This window comes from Erinaceus europaeus, chromosome 12 (assembly GCF_950295315.1).
Source record: "Erinaceus europaeus chromosome 12, mEriEur2.1, whole genome shotgun sequence".
NCBI classification, from domain to species: Eukaryota; Metazoa; Chordata; class Mammalia; order Eulipotyphla; family Erinaceidae; genus Erinaceus; species Erinaceus europaeus.
Window position 1 is genome coordinate 81858522 of NC_080173.1, and position 24719 is coordinate 81883240.

At 44.0% G+C, this 24719-nt stretch overlaps 1 protein-coding gene across 1 annotated transcript in view; it reads right to left on the reverse strand.

Annotated features, from left to right (window-relative positions):
- The window catches only part of ITGAE (integrin subunit alpha E), a 120122-nt gene that overhangs the window by 63724 nt on the left and 31679 nt on the right, over window positions 1–24719 (reverse strand). The window contains exon 3 of the mRNA XM_060204169.1: window positions 7983–8100. Within this exon, the coding sequence (XP_060060152.1) occupies window positions 7983–8100 (118 nt within the window). The remainder of the gene's footprint in view (window positions 1–7982; window positions 8101–24719) is intronic.

The window sequence follows — 24719 nt, forward strand, 5'->3', positions numbered from 1 at the left end:
ATTTCAACTAAGTTGGTCTAAACAAAAGGTTAAATAGACTTGTTGATATGTAAAACACTACCTTCTCTATTAGAAATGGTAGATCGCACAATGGCTATGCTAATTATTCTCATGCCTGAGGTTTCCTCTCCGGCCCACACCTAGGGTGTGTCTCCATCTTGAATGGGTGTAACAAAAGGTTAAAAGACGTTGTTGATATGTAAAAGTCTCAAATTCCTTCTCTATTAGAAATGTTAGATCGTGCAGTAGATATGCTAATAACAAGTTTTGTTTCATAGTAAGTAAGTTGCAGCCAGCTGCCTTTGGGACCCTAGGCCGTTCCCCGCCCCCATGCAAATGCCCATCGAGGCAAGTAGCCCCCCAGAGGCAAGAAATGTTTTTTTTTTTCAGATATGGCCCCCTCAGGCCTTCCCTTGGCAACATGCTGGTTTTGGTTATATATGTTTCTGTTCACCCCACACCCTTGATACTATAGTCATTTAGTTAAAAAGAAAAGGGGGAATTGTCGTATGCTTTACATTGGCTTGTTCTAGCCCTCCCCCTCCAAGAGAATTGGATGAGTCCTGTTAATTTCGCGGGCCTGCTTGGCCCCGCCCCAAGGGACCCTGGGAGAGGGTTCCGGAGTCCGAGAGTTCTTGAGTTCCTGAGTTAGAGAGTGTCTGAGTTCGAGAGTAAGGGAGAGGGTTCCTGAGTTCGAGAGTGCCAGAGTTAGCCAGAGTTCCTGAGTTCCTGAGTTAGACAGAGTTCCGGAGTTCGAGAGTGCGAGGGTGCGAGAGTTTCTGAGTTCGAGAGTAAGAAAGAGGGTTCCTGAGTTCGAGAGTGCCAGAGTTTCAGAGGGTTCCCCAGTAAGAGAGTTCCAGAGTTCCAGAGTTGGAGAGTTCCTGAGTTCGAGAGTAAGAGGGAGTGCTTGTGCCGCCACAAAGAGACAGCAGAGTTCTGTTTGGTGATTAGTTTGTCTTAATTTGTGAATCGTTGTTCCTGAATAAAGAAATACAGCTTCCCTGCCCAGCCGTTGTCTCCGCGTCTCTGTTCACCACCGTGAAGCAAGCCAGCCCGACAAGAGCCTCAGAAAATTTTAACAACATAGTAGAAGCAGTTATGGTGTCACTCCTTATTTATTTCTCCCTCTTTTTTCTGTCTCTATCTGAAATTAAAAGAGAAAAACAATCTGGGGTGGGGAGTCGGGCGGTAGTGCAGTGGGTTAAGTGCACATGGCACCAAGTGCAAGGACCGGCATAAAGATCCCAGTTCGAGCCTCTGGCTCCCCACCCACAGGAGAGTCACTTCACAGGCGGTAAAGTAGGTCTGCAGGTGTCTATCTTTCTCTCCCCCTCTCTGTCTTCCCCTCCACTCTCCATTTCTCTCTGTCCTATCCAACAATATCGACATCAATATCAACAACAATAATAACTACAATAATAAAAAAGGGCAACAAAAGGGAAAATAAATAAATAAATAAATATTTTAAAAAAAGAATCCAGGGTGGATTGCATAATAGTTATGCAAAAGACTTTCATGCCTAAGGCTCCAAAGTCCCAGGTTCAATCCCAAGCACCACCATAAACCAGAGTTGAGCAGTGCTCTGGTGAAAGAAACAAAGAAAGAAAGGGAGAGACAGAGAGAGAGAGAGAAAGAAAGAAAGAGAAAGGAAGGAAGGAAGAAAGAGAAAAGAGGAGAAAAAAAAACTCAAAAGGCTGAACAATACTCATCACATGAATCTTGACTGGGTCCTGGCTTCCAAACAAAGTAACTCTAAAGCTAAAAGTCTTTTGGGCAGAGTGTGGGGATAAGTCAGCCAGCAGAGCAAAGGACTGGCATGCCTGAAGTTTGTGGCTTAATCTTGGGCACTGTGTGTTCCAAAGTGACTAGTTTGGCTTTTCTTTCTTAGACAAAATGAAAAGAATAGATCTTAGGGATGCCGGGTGGTGGCACACTAGGTTAAGTGCACATAGTACAAGGACCAGTACGTAGTGCAAGGACCAGTGCAAGGATCCCAGTGGGAGGCCCCAACTTCTCACCTGCAGGAGGGTTGCTTCACAAGCAGCAAAGCAGGTGGTGTCTATCTTTCTCCCTCCTATCTCCCCATCCTCTCTTAATTTCTCTCTGTCCTATCCAATAAAAAATAAAAAAGGAAAAAATGGCCACCAGGAGCAGTGGATTCCTAATACAGGCACTGAGCCCCAGTGATAACCCTGGAGGCAAAAAAAAAAAAAGAATAGATCTTATAAAATATGGGGTCAGAGGAGTCGGGCAGTAGCATAGTGGGTTAAGCGCAGGTGGCGCAAAGCGCAAGGACCAGCATAAGGATCCCGGTTCAAGCCCCCAACTCCCCACCTGCAGGGGAGTTACTTCACAGGCGGTGCAGCAGATCTGTCTTCCCCTCCTCTCTCCGTTTCTCTCTGTCCTATCCAACAACGATGACATCAATAATAACTACAACAATTAAAAAAAAACAAGGGCAACAAAAGGGAATAAATAAATTATTATTATTTTTTAAATATATATGGGGCTGGGTGGTGGCACACCTAGTTTAGTGCACACGTTACAATGCGCAAAGACCCAGGTTCAAGTCCAGGTCCCCACCTGCAGGGAGAAAGCTTTGCAAGTGGTGAAGCAGTGCTGCAGGTGTCTCTCCCTCTTGATCTCCTCCTTCCCTCTCAATTTCTGGCTGTCTCTATAAAGTAAATAAAGATAGAAGAAGAAGGAGAAGGAGAAGAAGGAGAAGAAGAAAATAGTCATTTGGGTGATAGCATAGTACACTGGGGGAAAATGTCAGATATCAACGCCCTTGACTCTAGAAAGACAGGCTTCTCCATCAGGACTCCTTCGTTATCACATCTCACACAAAGCTTATCTTTTTCACTTGTCTCCCCTGAGCAGGACAGCTTTTGTCTGCTTTGCACTCGGCTGTGCCCTCAGGGTCTGGTACCCAGCAGGTGCTCAGAGTAGACGTTATATCGAGTGAGTGACTAGCCTATATATGAGCCGTACAACTTGCCTTCTTTCTCTTCCTTCATTCCTTTCTCTCTCTTTCTCTCTCTCTTTCTTTCCTTTTTTGGCTGCTGAAGCTTTTTTAATGGAATGAGTTATAAACTCACACAACCGGAGTGAGTTAAGTGCACGTGGTGCAAAGCACAAGGGCCAGCGTAAGGATCCCGGTTCGAGCCCCCGGCTCCCCGCCTGCAGGGGAGTCACTTCACAGGCGGTGAAGCAGGTCTGCAGGTGCCTATCTTTCTCTCCCCTCTCTATCTTCCCCATCTCTCTCCATTTCTCTCTGTCCTATCCAACAACAGCGACATCAATAACAACAACAATAACTACAACAATAATGGCAACAAAAGGGAAAGTAAATATAATTTTTAAATTCTTTAAAAAATTTACACAACCCTCCTTTTTAAAAATGTCATTTATTTATTTATTTATTTGTTTTAAAAAGGAGATATTAACAAAATCATAGGATAAGAGGGGTACAACTCCACACAATTCCCACCACCAGAACTCCATATCCCATCCCCTCCCCTTATAGCTTTCCCATTCTCTATCACTCTGGGAGTATGGACCCAGGGTTGTTGTGGGTTGCGGAAACACACAACCCTCAGCTTTCATCGAGATTAAATAGAGTGATTAAATGAGAAGTGACAAGTTAAGCTAAACTGTCTCGTCAACTTTCTGGATGCTTCAGGAACCATCCAGCCTAACCACTACACTCATTTTACCTGCTTGTCGCCTTGTGCCCCACGATTCACACTTTGTTTCATCCATTTTGCTAATGAGGAACACTGTCAACCTTCCACTATTCTAAACAATGCTGCCGCTAACACCTTTACATGTGCTTGAGCATCTGTCTAGAGCTGGTATCTGGAAACAGAATCGCTGAATCAAAGGTCCTGTGCAGCCTCCACCTTACCAGATAAGGCAAAACCGTTCTCCAAGGTGGTCAGGCCAATGCACATCCCACAAGTTCCTGTCTTACCACATCCTCCCAGCAGTATGTTGTCATATAACAGTATGTTTTTCTACTGGGTATAGTTTCAAAATACAAAGTAAGGCTCAGGCGGCAGAGGGTAGATAGCATAATGGTTATGCTATCTACCCTGTGGCTCCGAAGTCCCAGGTTCAAGCACCACCATAAGACAGAGATGAGGGGGTCGGGCGGTGGCGCAGTGGGTTAAGCGCATGTGGCACAAAGCGCAGGGACCGGCGTAAGGCTCCCGGTTCGAGCCCCCGGCTCCCCACCTGCAGGGGAGTCGCTTCACAGGCAGTGAAGCAGGTCTGCAGGTGTCTATCTTTCTCTCCCCTTCTCTGTCTTCCCCTCCTCTCTCCATTTCTCTCTGTCCTATCCAACAACGAATTGCGTCAACAAGGGCAATAATAATAACCACAACGAAGCTACAACAAGGGCAACAAAAGGGGGAGAAAATGGCCTCCAGGAGCGGTGGATTCATGGTGCAGGCACCGAGCCGAGCAATAACCCTGGAGGAGGAAAGAAAAAAAATAAATAAATAAGACAGAGATGAATAGTGCTCTGGTTAAAAAAAAAAAATAGTGCTCTGGTTAAAAAAAAAAGGGGGGAAGGTGGTGACACGCTTGGTTAAGCACACACATTGCAGTGCACAAGGACCCAGGTTCGAGCCCCTGGTCCCCACCTGCAGGGGGAAAGCTTCACAAGTGGAGAAGCAGGGCTGCAGGTGTCTCTCTGTTTCTCTCCCTCTCTATCACACCCTTCCCTTTCAACTTCTGGCTGTCTCTATCCGATAAATACAATTTTTTTAATTTTTTAATTTTTAATTTTTTTTTAATATAATTTTTTTTAAAAGTCAAAGTAAGGCTCAGGAGATAGCTACTGGATAGGACACCACCCTATTGGGCACAAGATGGAGGACCATCGACAGCACCAGTAAGCACCCATGATTTGGAGCACTGTTATGCTGTCCCCCTCTCTTTCTATCTGCCTCTCCTTTCCTTACTTTCTCCTCTCACTCTTAAATGTTTACTTTATTTCTATCTGCCTCTCCTTTCCTTACTTTCTCCTCTCACTCTTAATTGTTTACTTTATTTTATTTATTACTGAATAGAGACAGAGGAAAAATGAGAGAGGAGGAGACACAGAAGGAGAGAGACACCTGCAGCCCTGATTCACCACTCATGAAGCTTTTCCCCAACAGGTGGGGACCAGGGGCTTGAACCTGGGTCCTTGTGGACTATAGTGTGTGTATATAACCAGCTGTGCCACCACCTGCCCCCCCTTTAAAGATTTTAAAAGAAAGAACCAGCTATTACTCTGGTACATGTACTTCTGGGGACTGAACTCAAGACTTCATACTTGAGAGTCCATGCTTTATCCACTGTGCCACATCTCAGACCACTCTCCTTTTCCTCTCTAAAATAAAGAATGAAGACTGGGGATTTTGTATAATGATTTATGCAAAAGGTTTTCTTGTCTAAAGCTCTAAAATTCTAGGTTCCGTCAATCCCCAGCAGTACCAAAAGCCAGAGCTGAGCAGCGCTCTGGTAAAAAAAAAATAAAATAAAATAAAACAAAATGAAGGAGGAAAAAAAATCATCTGAGGGAAACTGCTCAAGTGGTGGTGTGCATGCACAAGTCTTTGAGTTTATTCCCCGAGGTGTTACAAGTAAATAAATGAAGTACAAGGCGATGTTTATGAGGCTTTAGTTAGGCCAGAAGCTGCACTAAATCTACTATGTGCTTTACCTCAAAGAAGCTTTGTGGTCATCCTTTTAAATCCATTAATAACCAGCCCACTGCAAAGACAAGCAATTGTGGCTGATGCTTGAGGCCCTGCTAGAAATACAGTGGGGAGTTGTTCTGAACACTGGCTAATAAGGCCTATTTTTTTTGCCCCCCTCAGCTCCAATTTCAGTATCATTTCATGGAGGGAATATTGATTAACAGAAGGACTGTTGCCAAAGGGGGGGGTACTTGTCCACACTTCCCCAAGATAGACACACCAGTACATCTCATTCTCCACCTATTCTTAAACAGATTCCAAAATGCCTATACTACCATCACATGTGAATTTTATAAAGGACACAAGAGCAGTGGATAATGCATTGGACTCTCAACCATGAGGTCCCAAGTTCAGTCCCTGGCAGCACATGTACCAGAGTGATGTCTGGTTCTTTCTCTCTTCCTATTTTTCTCGTGAATAAATAAATTCTTTAAATAAACTCAACTTGCTAAAAGCTTTCAGCAGAGGCACATGCACCTGCTCTGAGGGCAACTGAGCTTCCTGGAGGGTGGGAGGCTACAGACCCATATCAGGACTCAGGGAGATGGAAACCCCAAGGCCTGTTCCCTCACAGATGCCCATCTCACCAGGAAACTCTGAAACTTTGCCCAGCAACTTCAGAAAGGAGCCAGCAAGGCCACTAACGCTCCCAGCAGGGGTCTCTCCAAGTCCATTGTGGCAGCTGAGGATGTCAAGCCCCCAGATCACCCTGCACCCCACTGCTGTGTAAGGACAGGAAGGTGGGAGGGCCAGGTGGGTCCCCAGGCCCATCACTGCCTGTTCTGTCACCTTCAAAGAAAGCTCACTGCTGCAACAAAGACCGGTTCTACAGTCTCCTGAAAGGCTCTCTCTCTCTTGCTCTCTCTCTCTTTTAAATTAATTTGCTTATAAAATGGAAACACTGACAAAACCATAGGATAAGAGGGATACAATTCCCACCACCAGAACTCCGTATCCCATCCCTCCCCTGATAGCTTTCCTGTTCTTTAACCCCCTGGGAAGGCTCTTGATCTAAACTAGTGGTTTGACCCTAAGCTTGCTTCCCTCTGTTCCTCCCCCTGAGTTTGTGTCTCCTGCTGTCTCCTAGCATGTAGTGTCTCCAATATTCTTTTATTATTATTAATTTATTTTTATTGGGGTGAATAATGTTTTATAATAAATGCACCTTTTTAAGACTTTTTATTTATTTATGAGAAAGGAGGAGAGAGAAAGAACCAGACATCACTCTGGCACATGTGCTGCCGGGGATCGAACTCAGGACCTCATGCTTGAGAGTCCAAAGCTTTATCACTGTGCCACCTCCTGGACCACAATAAATACACTTTTTGATACACGTATAAAATGTCTCATTTTCTGCAAAACACTCCCACCCCCAGACTAGGTCCTTCTCCACCATTATGTGCCAGGACCTGAAATCCACCTGCTCCCCACCCCTACCCCCAGTCTAAGAGTCCATTACTTTGGTGCAATACACCATCCAATGCTCTGTTATTATAAATTACTATTTTAAAAAGGCAGGGGAGATATCAAATGGTTTTGCAAAAGACTTTTCATGCCTGAGGCTCTGAGACCCCAGGTTCAATCCCTTGCAGAAACATAAGGCAGAGCTGAGCAGTGCTTTGTTGTGTGTGTCTAATAAATAGTAGATTTTTAAAAATATTAATTAATTTATTTATGTATTCCCTTTTGTTGCCCTTGACTGTTGTTGTTATTGGTGTCGTCATTGTTGGATACAACAGAGAGAAATGGAGAGAGGAGGGGAAGACAGAGAGGGGGAGAGAAAGACAGACACCTGCAGACCTGCTTCACCACCTGTGAAGCGACTCCCCTGCAGGTGGGGAGCCGGGGGCTCGAACCAGGACCTTGCGCTGAGCACCACGTGCGCTTAACCCCCTGCGCTACTGCCTGACTCCCAATAGAATTTTTTAAAAAATAGATACTAATTAAAGAAGGAGGAGGAGGAGGAGGGGAATGGTTTTTATGCTATCCCTCACCCACCTGCCTGTGTAGGGCAAGGCTGGGTTTGAGAGAGGGATGGGACGGAGGTGGGCAGACTGGTCCCACACTTACAGCCTCACCTCCCTCTTCCTTTTTTCACTACCCTTCTGAAAATGAAAGGAGGCGATTCTCCTCAGACTGTGAGGGTGAGGAGCCAGGACCTACTCTGGGGCCTCCTCAGGCTTTTCAGAGGCCCCTCAGTCCCCACACTGCCGTCTCCTGGGCCCCACTCACCAGGTCTGGTTGGTGCTGGAGTCTTGGTGGAGGAGGGAGCTGAGCACAAAAGGCGCATCCTGGGGTGTCAGCCAGGAATGCACCAGATCGACATTGAAGGCCACCAGAGGAGCCAGGCCTGTGGAGAAAGGAGATGCATTTACCACAAGAGGCCCCATGACGGTGCCGTGAACACCCTTTATGCCATCAAATTCCATAGTGTCCCTGTCCCCCATTTTAAAGAGGAAAGCACGACTTCCAGGGATCTTTGTTCCCAGGCAATCCGATCCAGAACCTCTGGTCCTCCTTCTAGAGCAAGCTGTGATAGCACCAAGGTCCCCTACTACAGGAAGCCCTCCCAGACTTTCCCCCAGAAGTACATTTCTCATCTTACACCTCTAACTCTACCTATCACAGAGCACACACTCACCCCCGTTTCTTGTATCAAAAGTAAAGTAGACTGGGAGGTCAAGGGAGAGGTTCTGCCTCTACATTGTGCTTATATGTCCCCATCTAGCAACCAAAAGAAGAGGGTTGCTCAGGGCCAGGTGGTGGCATGCCTGGTAGAGTGCACATGTTACAGTGCGCAAGGACCCAGGTTCGAGCCCCCAGCCCCCACCTGCAAGAGGAAAGCTGCACAAGTGGTGAAGCAGGGCTGCAGGTGTCTTTCTCACTTTCCCCCTCTACACCCCCCCTTCCCTCTCAATTTCTGGCTGTTTCTATCCAATAAATAAAGATAATACAAACATTTTAAAGATTTAAAAAAAAGGGGGGGTTGCTCAAAAACACCTGCATATATAGTCACTTCATTTGCAATAGTGTGAAACCGGGAACAGCACAAATGTTCATCAGCGATGGGAGTGATGAACTAACCTCTGTGTGATCAGTGATAACAATGCATATCGCTTAGAGTAAAAAGAAGAGACAAGTGGCATACACAGCCAGATGGATAAAATCTTTCTTTAATATTTATTTATTTATTTATTCCCTTTTGTTGCCCTTGTTTTCAGATGGGTATATCTTAAAAAAAAAAGAAAGAAAGAAAGAAAGAAAGAGAAAGAAAAAGCTGAGTGTAAGACTCTTTTTTTAAAAAAAAAAAATTATTTATTTTCCCTTTTATTGCCCTTGTTTTATTGTTGTTATTGATGTCGTCGTTGTTGGATAGGACAGAGAGAAATGGAGACAGGAGGAGAAAACAGAGAGGGGAGAGAAAGATAGACATCTGCAGAGCTGCTTCACCGCCTGTGAAGTGACTCGCCTGCAGGTGGGGAGCTGGGGGCTTGAACCGGATCCTTCTGCCGGTCCTTGAGCTTTGCGTCACCTGTGCTTAACTCGCTGTGCCATCGCCCAACTCCCAAGTGTAAGACTCTTAAGAGTATCTGCTGGGAGACAAGGCGGTGGTGCACCTGTTGAATGGCACACATTACAGTGTCCAAGGACCTGGGTTCAAGTCCCCGGTCCTCACCTTCAGGGGGAAATCTCTACGGGTGGTAAAGTAGGGCTACAGGTGTTTCTCTGTCTCTTTTCCTCTCTATCTCTCCCCCTTTCAATTTCTCTCTGTCTCTATCCAATAATAAATAGATAAATAAATAAATAAATAAAATCTACTGGGTGGGGGCAGGTAGCATAATGGTTATGCAAAAAGACTGTCATGCGTGAAGCTCCCAAGTACCAGGTTCAATCCTCTGCACCACCATAAGCCAGAGCTGAGCAGTGCTCTAGAAAAAAAAAAAGAGAGAGTATCTACTGTAAAATTCTATCTAGATGCTCAAAAATCAGGAAAATTAACCAGTAGAAGAAAAAAAATTGGGGGACCAGGTGGTGGTGCACTTGGTTGAGCATTCATGTTACAATGTACAAGGACCCAGTTCCAAGCCCCCGGTTCCCACCTGTAGCGGGAAAGTTTTGTGAGTGGTGAAGCAGGGCTACAGTCTCTCTCTCTCTCTCTCTCTCTCCCTCTCTGGCTCCCCCTGCCCTCTGGATTTCCAGCTGTAGAGGCAATAGAGCTGCTGCAATAAACTATAGTCTATCATCATTTTTTTAAAAATATTTATTTATTTCCTTTTGTTGCCCTTGTTGTTGTAGTTATTATTATTGTTGTTGATGTCGTTGTTGTTGGATAGGACAGAGAGAAATGGAGAGAGGAGGGGAAGACAGGAGGAGAGAAAGATAGACACCTGCAGACCTGCTTCACCACTTGTGAAACGACTCTCCTGCAGGTGGGGAGCTGAGGGCTTGAACCGGGATCCTTATGCTTTGCGCCACCTGCGCTTAACCCACTGTGCTATTGCCCAACTCCCCATCATTTTTTAAAAATTATCTTTATGGGAGTTGGGCGGTAGCATGGCGGATTAAATGCAGGTGGCGCAAAGCATAAGGACTGACGTAAGGATCCTGGTTCGAGCCCCCAGCTCCCCACCTGTAGGGGTGTCGCTTCACAGGTGGTGAAGCAGGTCTGCAGGTATGTATTTTTCTCTCCCCCTCTCTGTCTTTCCCTCCTCTCTCCATTTCTTTCTGTCCTATCCAACAACGATGACATCAACAACAACAACAACTACAGCTACAAAACAACAAGGGCAACAAAAAGGAAAATAAATAATAAAAAAATTATCTTTATTTATTTGATAGAGACAGCCAGAATACAAGAGGGAGAGAGAGAGACAGAGAGACACCTGCAAAATAGTGAAGCAGTGCTTCAGGTCTCTCAATTCCCCCCCCCCACCTCTTTACCAGGGCACTGCTCAGCTCTGATTTATGGTGTGCAGGGGATTGAACCTGGGACTTTGGAGCCTCAGGCATGAGAGTCTCTTTGCATAACCATTATGCTCTCTACCCCACCCTCTTTTTAAAAAAACAGTTATTATCATATGGGTACAATTTCTTTTTTCTTTCTCTCTTTCTTTCTTTCTTTCTTTTTTTTTACCAGAGCACTGCTCAGCTCTGGCTTATGGTAGTGCGGTAGATTGAGACTGCAATTTCAGAGCCTCAGGCATGACAGTTTTTGCATAACCACTATGCTATCTACCCCTGGCCTAGTTTCTTTCTTTCTTTCTTTCTTTTTTAGAGATCTATTTTTTAATAGTGATTTAATAATGATTGATGAGATTGTAGGATAAGAGGGGTAAATTCCACACAGTTTCCACCACCAGGGAGAGTTCCATATCCCATCTCCTCCATTGGAAGCTTCCCTATTCTTTATCCCTCTGGGAGTATGGACCCAGAATCTTTATGGGGTGCAAAAGGTGGAAAGTCTGGCTTCTGTCATTGCTTCTCCACTGGACATGGATGTTGGCAGGCAGACCCATACTCCCAGCCTATTTCTATCTTTCCCTAGTGGGGCAGGGCTCCCGGGAGGTGGGGTTCCAGGACCTCAATGGTGAGGTCAGCTGCCCAGGGAAGTCAGTTAGTGGGGTATAGCATCTTATATTTCTGTGATAGCTATCTGCACACCACTCCCACCACTAACTTGCGTCCTTCTGCATTGTGGATTGGGTCCCCAACACCCACTCACACTTCTTCCTCTCCCTGCTCCTCCCCAACACTTCCTCAAACCTCTTCCTCTCCCTGCTCCTCACCTTGCTGCAAAAGACCATGCATAGTCCAAGTTTCACTCTAAATGTTTTTCTTTTTTTCTTTTCCTTTTTTCTTTTTTTTTTTTATCAGTTCTGGCTTATGGTGGTTCGGAGGATTGAACCTGGGCCGTTGGAGTCTCAGGCATGAGAGTCTGTTTGCATAACCATTATGCTATCTACCCTCCACCCCTAAATGTTTTTCTTAAGTTCCACCTATAAGTAAGATCATTTGGTATCTCTTTCTGAATGATCTCACTTAATATGATTCCTTACATTCTACCCAAGAGGAGGCAAAGGAGATAATTCCACCTTTTGATAGCTGAGTTATATACATATATATACCACAATTTTTTTTTTGCCTCCAGGGTTATCGCTACAAGTAACTATGAATCCACTGCTCCTGGAGGCTATTTTTCCTATTTTGTTGCCCTTGTGGTTGTTATTGTTATAGCTGTTGCTGGACAGGACAGAGAGAAATCGAGAGAGAGGATGAGAAGACAGAGAGGAGGAGAGAAAGACACCTGCAGACCTGCTTCACTGCTTGTGAAGTGACTCCCCTGCAGGTGGGGGGCCAGGGGCTCTAACCAGCATCCTTAAGCCAGTCCTTGCACTTTGTGCCATGTGATCTCAACCCGCTGCACTACCACCCAGCCCCCAACAATTTTTCTCAACTACTTATCTATTGCTGTCCGTCTGTGTCGCCTCCATGTTTGGGCTATTACGAATAGTGCCGCCATGAACATAGGTGTATGAAGATCTCTTTGGTAGTGACTGTTTAATTTTTTTTATTACTTTTATTTATTTATTGGATAGAGACAGCCAGAAATTGAGAGGAAAGAGGGTGATAGAGAAAGGAGAGGGACAGAGACACCTGGCACACTGCTCACAAAGTTTTCCCCATGCAGGTAAGGACTGGGAACTCAAACCCAGGTCCTTGAGCATTGCAACATGTGCGCCCAACCAGGTGCACCACTACCTGGTTCCTATTTTATTTTTTTTTATGATTTTAAAAAATATTTATTACTTATTTATTCCCTTTTGTTGCCCTTGTTGTTTTATTGATTTCATCATTGTTGGGTAGGATAGAGAGAAATGGAAAGAGGAGGAGAAAACAGAGAGGGGGAGAGAAAGACACCAGCAGATCTACTTCACCGCCTGTGAAGGGACTCCCCTGCAGGTGTGTGTGTGGGGGGAGCCTCAAACCGGGATCCTTAACAAGGGTCCTTGCGCTTTGCGCTACCTGCCTTAACCCGCCGCGCTATCGCCCGACTCCCCCAGGTCCCTATTTTCTTTGGACAGTTCCTAAGAGAAGAATTGCTGGATCATAGGACAAGACCATTTCCAGTGTTTCGAGAAATCTCCAGACTGTTTTCCACAGGGCTTGAACCAATTTACTTTCCCACCAGCAATGTAGAAGGATTCTTTCTTCCCCTCTCGTCCCACATCCTCTGCAACACTTGTTTCTGTCCCCTCTGGTGTATGATATTCTCATAAGTGTGAAGTAGTATCTCAGTGTTATGGTGTGAATAACTTATATCATGATAAGAGTTTCCATTACTAAGATGTATGCGTAAAAAAATAAAAAATTCAGAGTTGGGCGGTAGCGCAGCGGGTTAAGCGCACGTGGCGCAAAGCACAAGGACCTATGTTAAGGATCCCGGTTAGAGCCCCTCGGCTCCTCACCTGCAGGGGAGTCACTTCACAGGCGGTGAAGCAGATCTGCAAGTGTCTATCTTTCTCTCCCCCTCTCTGTCTTCCCCTCCTCTCTCCATTTGTCTCTGTCCTATCCAACAACAAACGATATCAACAACAATAACTACAACAATAAAAACAAGGGCAACAAAAGGGAATTAATTAATTAGTTAATTAATAATAAATCAAGTGGTTCGAGCCCCCGGATCCCCACCTGCTGGGGAGTCGCTTCACAGGCAGTGAAGAACGTCTGCAGGTGTCTATCTTTCTCTTCCCCTCTGTCTTCTCCTCCTTTCTCCATATCTCTCTGTCCTATCCAACAAGGACGACATCAATCACAACAATAATAATAACTACAACAATAAAACAACAAGGGCAACAAAAAAGGGAATAAATAATAATAATAAGTCAAGTGGTTCACTTGTTTAAAAAAAAAAGGCCATTTCACTGCACGTAAATTTTCTATCAAAAGAAAATAAACCATAAAAAAACAGCAAACTCTAGTTGATACATACACTAAAATATTTAGGGATAAACTACACTGATTCTGTTATTGACTTTGAAATGCAGCACAATAAAAGGTGGTTTGATGCATAAATATATCAATGTCCCATATGTCATATAACATAACATAAATGCTTCTATATGTAACCTGTGTAATGATGCAACTGTAACAAAATCATGACATTTGTAAAATCTAAGTGAGGTATAAACTTTTATTTTTACTTTTCTGTATGTTTGCAATTATTTTTAAATTATATTTATTTATTTGGATAGAGACAACCAGAAATCAAGAGGACAAGGATAGACAAGGAAAGAGACAGAGAGACACCCGCAGCCCTGCTTCACCACTTGTGAAGCTTTCCCCCTGCAGGTGGGGTCCTGGGGCTCAAACCTAGGTCCTTGTGCACTGTAACATGTTCACTCAACCAGGTGCACCACCACCCAACCCCTATTTGAAATTCTTCATTAAAATATTTTGGGGCAGCCTGGGAAGTGGTGCAGTAGATGAGGCATTGAACTCTCAGATCTGAGGTCCTGGGTTCAATACCTGGCATATCATGATTAAGGGTGATCCTCTGGTTCTCCCTCATCCCCTCTCCTTCATTTATAATTAGATGAACCTTTTAAAAATGGGATGTGGGCAACTTGTTGGTGGCACCCCTGGGTTATGTACTCTTTACCATGTGCAAGGACCTGGATTTGAGTTCCTGCTCCCTATGGGGTGGGGGTGAGAGGGATGACGAACTTCTCAAGCAGTGAAGAGATCTGCAGGTCTCTCTCAATCATTCTCTAGCTCCTCCTCACCTCTTAATTTCTCTCAGCCCTATCTAATTAAAAAAAAAAAAAAGAAAGAAAAAATGGGCGTCAGGTGGTGGCGCAGCGAGCGAGTTAAGTGCACACAGTACAAGGATCCCAGTTAAAGTGGAAGTGGTGAAGCAGGCCTGCAGGTGTCTGTCTTTCTCCCTCCCTTTCTATCTTCTCCTACCCTCTCTATCTTCTCCTACCCTCTCAATTTCTCTCTTTCCTATAACAAAAAAAAAAAAAAAAAGGCCACAGGAGCAGTGAATTCATATTGCAGGTACCAGGCCCCAGTACTGGAGGCAAGAAAAAAAAAAGAAAGAAAGAAAAAGAAATTTGGAGGGAACCTAATATTGATAAATTAGCCCCATAGAGGCTGTGCTAAGTCATAATCTAGTCATAGATTGGGAAATTTATTACAGCATTTAAAAAATTAAAAAAGATTAATACAGCATTTAAAGAAATAAAATTTATGGGTCAGGGTGGTGGTACAACTGGTTAAGCACACACATCACTATACATGAGGACTCAGGTTTAAGCCCCTCCTCCCCACCTCCCTGCCAGGGGAAGCAGGGACTGCAGGTGTCTCTGTCTTTTTCCATGACTACTTCCTATCCCCTCTCAATTTCTATCTGTCCTATCAAATGAAAATAAAATAAAATAGGGGATTGGGTGGTAGCACAGTGGGTTAACCCTTGAGATATGTATTGTTTTCTTTTTAATTTAGCTATGTTCTCTGACATTAGAGGAATTAAACTAGAAATCAATACCAAGAAGAAACTAGAAACAATCCAATGCACTTCTTTTTAAAAATATTTTTAATTATTAAAATATTTATATTTATATTTATATTTATAAATAATTTTTATTTAATAATAAAAATATTTAAAAATATTTTTAATTATTTTGCTGCCAGGTCTTTGCTTGTGCTTCACCCAGTTTCCCAGCTCCTGATGGTGCACACCACGCCTCCTTTTTTCCAGACAGAAGGGGAAGAGACACTGAAGCACCATTTGTGAAGCTTTCCCTTTGTACGATGTTCCTACAGGAACATACGGGGCTATGACTCAGGTTCTCGTGATGGTGAAGTGTGCACTCTGGCATGTGAGTTAGCTTCTGACCCAAAGGATTTGTTTGTTTGTTTGTTTATATATTCATGAAACACAGCATCACTCTGGCACATGCATTGCAAGCGACTGAATATACATAAAGTGCATCAAGCTAGTAGGCCAAGCACTCTACCCACTGTGTTACCTCCCAGCCTGTTAAACAATGCACTTCTAATAAAAATAAATAAATAAATAAAAATAAACTAGCATCAAAAATGCATTAACGGTGAAAACCTTAAAACATCTGAACTGAATAAGAATAAGATATAGTGAATGAAAATCTGTGGGGTGTAGTCAAAACAGAGTTTGGAGGAGAAGTACACACACAAACATACACATTTTTAAAAATAAGAAAGACTAAACATAATTTAAGTTTCCATCTCAAGAAGCCAATAGAATCATTAACCAAATTCAAAGAAAGTACATCAAGGAGTAAAAATGTGAAAATATATCAAAGAGTTAGCAAACTACCCTATAGGAGAGAAAATCAAGAAAGCTAAAGTTTGCTTTTATAAAAGGTTAGTAAAACATACCTTTTAGCAACACCAATCAAGAAAATACACACACACACACACACACACACACATTCTACCAGTACAAATAAAAAAGATAACATCAGGATAGAGCCTAAGAAACTTAAGAAATCAGAGGGTTGGGTTGTGGTCTGGGAGGTGGTGCAGTGGATAAAGCAACAGACTTTCAAGCATGAGGTCCAGAGTTCAATCCCCGGCAGCACATGTACCAAGGTGATGCCTAGTTCTTTCTCTCTCCTTCTATGTTTCTCATTAATAAATAAAATAAACAAAATAAAAAAAGAAATGAGGGTGGTATATACAACTGTGTCCCAGCAAATTTGACAACATAAATAAAATGTACAAATTCCTTAAAACACTAAATTTTGAAATACCAAAATTGGGCAGAGAAAGCACAACTAGAATAATTCCATATAAAAGGAAATTAATGGATCATTAAAAAAAAAAACTTAAGAGCTCCAGGTGAACCCAAATGACTTCACTTGCAAATTCTTCCAAATATTTAAGGATGAAATATTAATCCTACACAAACTTTTTCAGAGAGGATATTTTCTGATCATCTGTGGGGCAGCATAACACTGATATTAAAACCTGACAAAAAGGGGGCCAGGCAGTAAGTTGTACACCAGGTTAAGCGCACATGGCACTAAGCACAAGGACCGTCATAAGGATCCCAGTTCAAGCCCCTGGCTCCCCACCACCTGTAGGGGGGGTTGCTTCACAGGTGTCTTTCTCTCCCCCTCTCTGTCTTCCCCTCCTCTCTCATTTTTTCTCTGTCCTACCCAACAACAGCAGCTATAACTACAATAACAACAACAATAAGGGTGACAACTAGGGCAACAAAATGGGGGAAATGGCCTCCGGAAGCAGTGGATTCGTAGTGCAGGCACCAAGCCCCAACGATAACCCTGGAGGCAAAAAATTAATTAATTAATTAAAAAAAATTTTAAGTGTGGTCTGGGAGGTGGCACAGTGGATAAAGCATTGAACACTCAAGCATGAGGTCTTGAGTTCAATCCCTGGCAGCACATGTACCAGAGGTATGTCTGGTTCTGTCTCCTGCTATCTTTCTCATAAATAAATAAATAAATAAATAAATTTAAGAATTAAAAAAAATTGACAAGAATGGGCCAGGTGAGTTGTGTTTCCTGACATGGGAGAGGGGCCGGGTGGTGGCGCACCTGGTAGAGTCCACATTGTTAGCCATGGGCAAGGAGCAGGGTTCAAGCCCCCAGTCCCCCCACCTGCAGGGGGGAAGCTCCAGTAGCGGTGAAGCAGAGCTGCAGGAGTCTCTTATCTCTCACTTAGTTTTCAATTTCTGCCTTTTTCTTTCTCTCTCTCAAAAGGTACCCAGAGTGTTAAGGCACCCAGCTCCAGTGAGCACCCTGGTGGGAATAAACACAAAATAAACAACAAAACAGGAGGAACTAGGAAGTGGAGGGGAAAGAGCTGAGGTCTTGTTTTTTGGGGGGGCTGGAATGGGGGGACTAGTGTGCTTACTTAACCAGGTGCGCCATCATCTGACCCTTATTTGGGGGAAACTAAACAGTTGTTAAGAATTGTTGGAAAATTCTCTGCAATGAAACGGTTTACTACAGTGCTTCTCCAACCTAAGCATGGGGAAGGCCAATTTATTATTATTTTTTTTAATTTATTTCTTTATTGGGGAATTAATGTTTTCCATTCAACAGTAAATACAATAGTTTGTACATGCATAACATTCCCCAGTTTCCCATTTAACAATACAACCCCCACTATGTCATTTATCATCCTTCATGGACCTGTATTCTCCCCACCTACCCACCCCACAGTCTTTTACTTGGGTGCAATATGCCAATTCCATTTCAGGTTCTACTTGTGTTTTCTTTTCTGATCTTGTTTTTCAACTTCTGCCTGAGAGTGAGATCATCCCATATTCATCCTTCTGTTTCTGACTTATTTCACTCAACATGATCTTTTCAAGGTCCATCCAAGATCGGCTGAAAACGGTGAAGTCACCATTTTTTACAGCTGAGTAGTATTCCATTGTGTATATAGACCACAACTTGCTCAGCCACTCATCTGTTGTTGGACACCTGGGTTGCTTCCAGGTTTTGGCTATTACAAGTTGTGCTGCCAAGAACATATGTGTACACAGATCTTTTTGGATGGATGTGTTGAGTTCCTTAGGATATATCCACAGGAGAGGAATTGCAGGATCATAGGGTAGGTCCATTTCTAGCCTTCTGAGAGTTCTCCAGACTGTTCTCCACAGAGGTTGGACAGCTGGGAAATTGTGCCGATGCAGTCACATCTGCCATGTTGTCCCCTCAGGCTACTGCTAGTTCCCGCAAGAGTTGGGACATTCTCGGAGTGCCTGTTCAGCCATGTTGTGCCCTCAGGGCATTGTCTACATCCCCGCAATATTTGGAGTGTTTTGGTTACTCCTCCCCCCTCCCATTCTCACGAGAGTTATTATCCTATCCTGGAGTGCTATGGTTACTCCTCCCCCTTCCCATTCTTGCAAAAGCTGCTCCTATAAAAGCCTTTCTTCTTCCGCACCTTGCTCTCTTGCCAGCGCTTCACTCCGGTGTTCAGACGCAGGAAAGGTTACTGCATGAGGCAGCCATTTTTGCTACCTCTCCCCCTCTCTGTCTTCCCCTCCTCTCCGTTTCTCTTTGTCTGCCGCTCTGCCGCTGAGCCGGTCCCCCAGCCATACCCTATATACATTTTTACACAATTTTGAAGCAGCTTATTTCCCTTCACGCTGCTGGTTTTTCATAGACTGATCCTGAGTAATTCATAGACTTTACAGACTGTTGCCTTGAGGACTATACAATGCCAAATAGCCCCTCTGTTTGGTGGGTCATGCCTCCCGCCTCCCCCTCATTATGTACCCTTGCCCCTTTCCCCACCCAAACAGGGAATGCTCCTTTACACACCAATCCTTCCCTTCACACCACACTGGCTTTTACTTCTCCCCTACTTGTCCCTTCCTATTTTGTTATATCATTTAGGCTTATGCCCAAAAGGTTTCTGCCCCATGATAGTCTTTTATAGACTTTGTACATCTTATGCTATTACTAGGTAGAAAGATAGAAAAGATGTAGAGATATTGTGAAGAGATGGTTGAGCAGGCTGCGCTTAAACCTATGAGATGAGTCTCTCCAGGTAAGTCTCTCTCTCTAAAGAGGGGTTGAGCACAGGAGGACGCATAAATCTCACAAGGTTGGCAGCCATTTAAGCCTTCCCTCCTCCACAGAAAGTCCTACATCTTCCCACCTGAGCATGGCATTCCTCTAAAACATTTAAGCCTGCTCCATTTTTCTTTACTGTGTCCATTTAGATATAAAGGGATAGGAGGAGATGTTGCTGAGGACTTATTCTGATGCAGTCTCCGCCCCCAGGTTTTTCTATGCCCCACTAAATCCTAGAGTGCCCCCTTTCAACCAATCCTGGCTCCACCCCCAGGTTTTTCTATGCCCTGCTAAATCCTAGAATGCCCCCTTTCAACCAGTCCTGGCCCTACACGGTACCCCTGGTTGTCGCCCAATAAAAAGCCCCCTCACCCCTCCCCTCGCTCTCTCTGGGCTCTCTGCTCTCCCTCTCTGAGGTCTCGCTCCCTGCCCCCCCCATCCCCCCCCCCCCCCCCCCCGTGGTCGGCCATTGCTGGCTGGCTCCACGTGGTCTGAACCAAACCTCCAACCCCATCCTATAATAAAGATTTGTGTACCCCTTTGCTCTGGACGTCCGCTCTCTTCTCCGTGGTGCAGCCCGACACCAGACCGCTGCAACAACAATTATTATTTTTAAAATAATGTTCCATTAGTTGAGGACCAGTATTATATTCTTTTTTTTTAAGTTTTATTTTAAATTTTTATTTTTAGAGACAGAAAGAAATTGAGAGGGGAGGTGGAGATAGAGAGGGAGAAAGAGAGACACCCGCAGCCCTGTTTCACCACTCTTGAAGCTTTCCCCCTACAGGTGGGGACTGATCAGCTCTGGCTTATAGTGGTCCTGGGGATTGAACCTGGGGCTTCAGAGCCTCAGGCATGGGAGTCTCTTTGCACAAGCATTATGTTATCTATCTCTGCCCCCAGCAGTGTATTCTTTTTGGAGTCATAAAATTGCCAATCATTAAGGTTTTTTTTTTTTTCTTTCTTTATTATCAGAGCACTGCTCAGCTCTGAAGCAATGTACAAAGGATTGAAGCTAGGCCATTAGAGCCTCAGGCCTGAAAGTCTTTTGCATAACCTTTCTGCTGTCTTCCCTTGCCCCAGATTTTTTTTTTTTTTTATAGCAATTAGTGTTATCACTGGGGTATGGTGCCAGCACTCGTCCACTGCTCCTGGCAGCTTTTTTGGTCTTTTTCTGTTTTGTAAAAAAAAAAAAAAAAAAAAAAAAGAATGGGCCAGGTGGTGGAACACCGGTTAAGCACACACATTACAGTGTGCAAGGACCCAGGTTCAAGTCCCTGGTCCCCACCTGCAGGAAGAAAGCTTCACCAGTGGTGAAGCAGGACTGCAGGTGTCTCTCTGTCTCTTTCCCTCTCTAGCACCTCCTCCCCTCTCAATTTCTCTGTCTCTATCCAATAGTATATAAATATTTAAAAGCAAACAATAAAAACATGAAAATTAAGAATAGAAGAGAATTTTTTCAAAAGGTTGTCAGCAGCAAGGACTTACTTGCCCGAGGGCAGGTTAGTTATAGATGGTCTCCCCTAAAGAAATGTGGAGTAGGCTGTTCGCAAGGGAGAAAACAGCCAGGTCTCTTAGCAAAGTGGAACAAGTACACTGCAGAGCTTGGAGTGGACAGTCCCAAGATGGTAGGTTCAACAGGGGTTTCTTTAATCTGATCAAGAATATTCACAAAAACTCTTCAGCCATCATTGCTGTGGTGTTCGCTTGTTTTATTTCTTCTTGTTGTTGGCTGGGGCAGGGGGGCATACATGGTCACCCGTGGTCAAGCAAGGTCCCCTGGATCTGCCACAGTTTCGATGAAAAATAATTTCGAGGGACACGCGTTCAGGTGTTTGATTTCTAAATTATTTTATTAGCCATGCAAATTAAGGTTAAGAGGAAAGCTTGTTACCTGAGGGTTTGTGAGCCCAAAACCCAGGTTAGGGGAGTCGGGCGGTAGCGCAGCGGGTTAAGCGCATTTGGCACAAAGCGCAAGGACCTGAGTAAGGATATCGGTTCAATCCCCCAGCTCCCCACCTGCCTGGGAGTTGCTTCACAAGCGGTGAAGCAGGTCTACAGGTGTCTACTTTTCTCTCCCCCTCTCTGTCTTCCCCTCCTCTCTCCATTTCTCTCTGTCCTATCCAACAACGACGACAATAACTACAATTTAAAAAAAAAAAAGGGGGGCAACAAAAGGGAATAAATATTTAAATAAAAAAAAAAAAAGGCTAGAACCCAAGGTCAAAGACCAAAGTCCGAAGACACCGCCTTGTTCAAAATCCGCAGTTAATGCACTGCTGTTAGGTCACATGGGAGCTCACTTTTCATTGGCCCGATGGAGTAAACTCCTCCCCCTCCATATGGTGCAAAAAAAAAAAAAAAAAAAAAAGGTAAGGGGAACCCTTCACTACCTTCACCAACCATATTTCTGCTTTACCAGTGCAAATTCAGCTGAGAACAAGCTATATGCTAGAAATGTGTAGCGTGCATCCCAGTTCCGTGCATGTAAACTTAGAAAAGAAAAAAAAGGGAGGGTCCTGAATGTTCCCTCAACATTGTCATCACTTGGGCCTCACTTTTTCAGATACAGAGAGAGGAAAAAACAAACAAACAAACAACTCTGAAGCGGCCTCCAATGCAGTAAGGGCAGTGCTCAGTAAAGCAGGAGCTCTGGTCCAACCGACTTTTTTTTTTTTGCCTCCAGGGTTATCGTTAGGGCTCGGTGCCTGCACTACGAATCCATTGTTCCTGGAGGATATTTTTTCCCATTTTGTTGCCCTTCTTGTCATTATTGTTATTGTAGCACTGATGCTGTTGTTGCTCGACAGGACAGAGAGAAATGAGGGGAAGAGAAAGACACCTGCAGACCTGCTTCACCAATTGTGAAGCAACCTCCAACAGGGATCTTAAAGCCAGCCCTTGCTCTTTTTTTTTTTTTTTTTTTAACCAGAGTACTACTCAGCTCTGGCTTATGGCGGTGGGGGATTGAACCTAGGACTTGAGAGCCTCAGGCATGAAAGTCTCTTTGCATAACCATTATGCTATACCCCCACCCTAGCCTGTCCTTGCTCTTTGTGCCATGTGCACTTAACCCACTGAGCTACCATCTGACCCCCCGAGATATGGCTCTTAATGATGCGCTACTGAAATCTTTGCCATTAAAATCAGGAAAAGAAACAAAGAAGCTCTCCCCCACCCCCTTACATGGCGCCAGGAAGTAAATCCAGGAACTCATTCATGCTCAACTTCACTGAATGGCCTCCTCTTTTTAGTATGTGTGCATTTTTTTTTTTACCAGAGCAGCATTGATCATTGTTTGTTTTAAGGGACAATCACTCAGTTCCTGTTTATGGTGGTGTGGGGGATTTAAGTTAAGACCTTGAAGCCTCAGGCATGAGTCTCTGCATAATCTCCCCCACCCTGTCTGGTTCTGATTTACTTTGGTGCTGGGGATTGAACCTGGGATTTGGGAGCTTCAGGGATGAAAAGGCTTTTCAGCATAACCATTATGCTATCTCCCCCCCCATACACACACACTCTTTTATTATTTTTTTTTACCTTTATTACTTTTTTTTTAAAAAGATTTTATTTATTAATGAGAAAGTAGGAGGAGAGAGAGAAAAAAACCAGACATCACTCTGGTACATGTGCTGCAGGGGACTGAACTCTGGACCTCATGCTTGAAAGTCCAACACTTTATCCACTGTGCCACCTCCTGAACCACCCTTTATTACTTTTTAAGGACTTTTTTTTTATTTCATAGAACATTTCACCTGATAGTTCATATTTCTTTTTTTAAGAAAGAAGCTAGAAAAGATATTTACAACACAGATGTCTCATTACATATTATAAAATACACAATCCTTGATAATGTGTCTCATCAGAGTATCAAGGGGCATCTTTTTTCTTTTTTTTTTTTTTTGCCTCCAGGATTATTGCTGAGGCTTGGTGCCTTCACCAAGAATCCACTGCTCCTGGAGGCTTTCTCCCCCCTTTTGTTGCCCTGGTTGTTGTTTTTTTTATCACTGTTGTTATTATTATTGTTGTTATTGATGTCGTTGTTGGATAGGACAGAGAGAAATGGAGAGAGGAGGAGAAGACAGAGAGGGGGAGAGAAAGATAAGACACCTGCAGTCCTGCTTCACCGCTCATGAAGCGACCCTCCTACAGGTGGGGAACCGGGGACTCAAATAGGGATTCTTACGCCAGCTTCGTGACATGTGCACTTAACTTGCTGAGCTACTGCCCTGACCCCTATCAAGGGACATCTTAAGAGGATTCAAATGGCCATCAATCAAGGAGGTACTCAGCACACAAGGTACTCACTAGACTTCAGAACAAGACAGATTTGACACCACCACCAAAACAGCTAAAATAAAAAGAAAATTTCAGGGGGCTAGGTGTCTTTCTCCCCCTCTCTGTCTTCCCCTCTTCTCTCCATTTCTCTCTGTCCTATCCAGGAACAATGATATCATCAACAACAATAACTACAACAATAAAACAACAAGGGCAACAAAAGGAAATAAATATACTCTTTAAAAAAAAAAAAGACAATTTCAATGCCATAGTGTAACTACAGTTCCTAAATGTTGCTGCTGGTGAGGATGTAAACTGGCAACATCCATTTGTCAGGATCAACTAAATCTGTAAAAGTCATTCTCTAGCAATTCCACTCTTAAGACTCTATCCAACAGAAACATGCTCGCGTGTTCATTAAAAAAAAAAAAAAAAAAAAAACATAGGGGCCAGGTGGTGGCACACCTGGTTGAGTGCACATGTTGTAATGGGCAACGACCCGGGTTCCAGCCCCGGCCCCCACCTGAATGGGGAAAGCTTTGCAAGTGGGGAAGCAGTGTGGCAGGTGTCTCTCTCCCTTCTCTATTACCCTTCCCTCTCAATTTCTGGCAGTCTCTATCCAATAAATAAATAAAGACAATAAAAAAAATTTTAAGCACGTATGAGGGGGCCAGGCAGTGTCGCCCCTGGTTAAGTGCAAGGACCTGGGTTCAAGCCCCTGTTCCCCCCACCTTCGGGGGAAAGCTTCATGAACGGTGAAGCAGCTCTTCAGGTGTCTATCTTTTCCTCTCCCTCTCTCTCTCTTCTTTTCCCTCTCAATTTCTCTCTGTCCTGTCAAATAAAAATAGAAAAGGAAAAAAGAAAAAATGGCCACCAGGAGCAGTGGATTCATAGTGCAGGCACCGAACCCCAGCGATAACCTTGGTGGGGAAAAAAAAAGAAAAAAGCATGTATGAAAACATCTGTATTCTTACTATAAATCGCCTTACAATTCATCTTGTTTGCCCAGTCTGATGTGCCATGGTGTCCCAACTCAGCAGCTAGACACATGAAGGGGCTAACAAATCCTCTAAGGCCAGGGCTGGGTGGTGGTGCA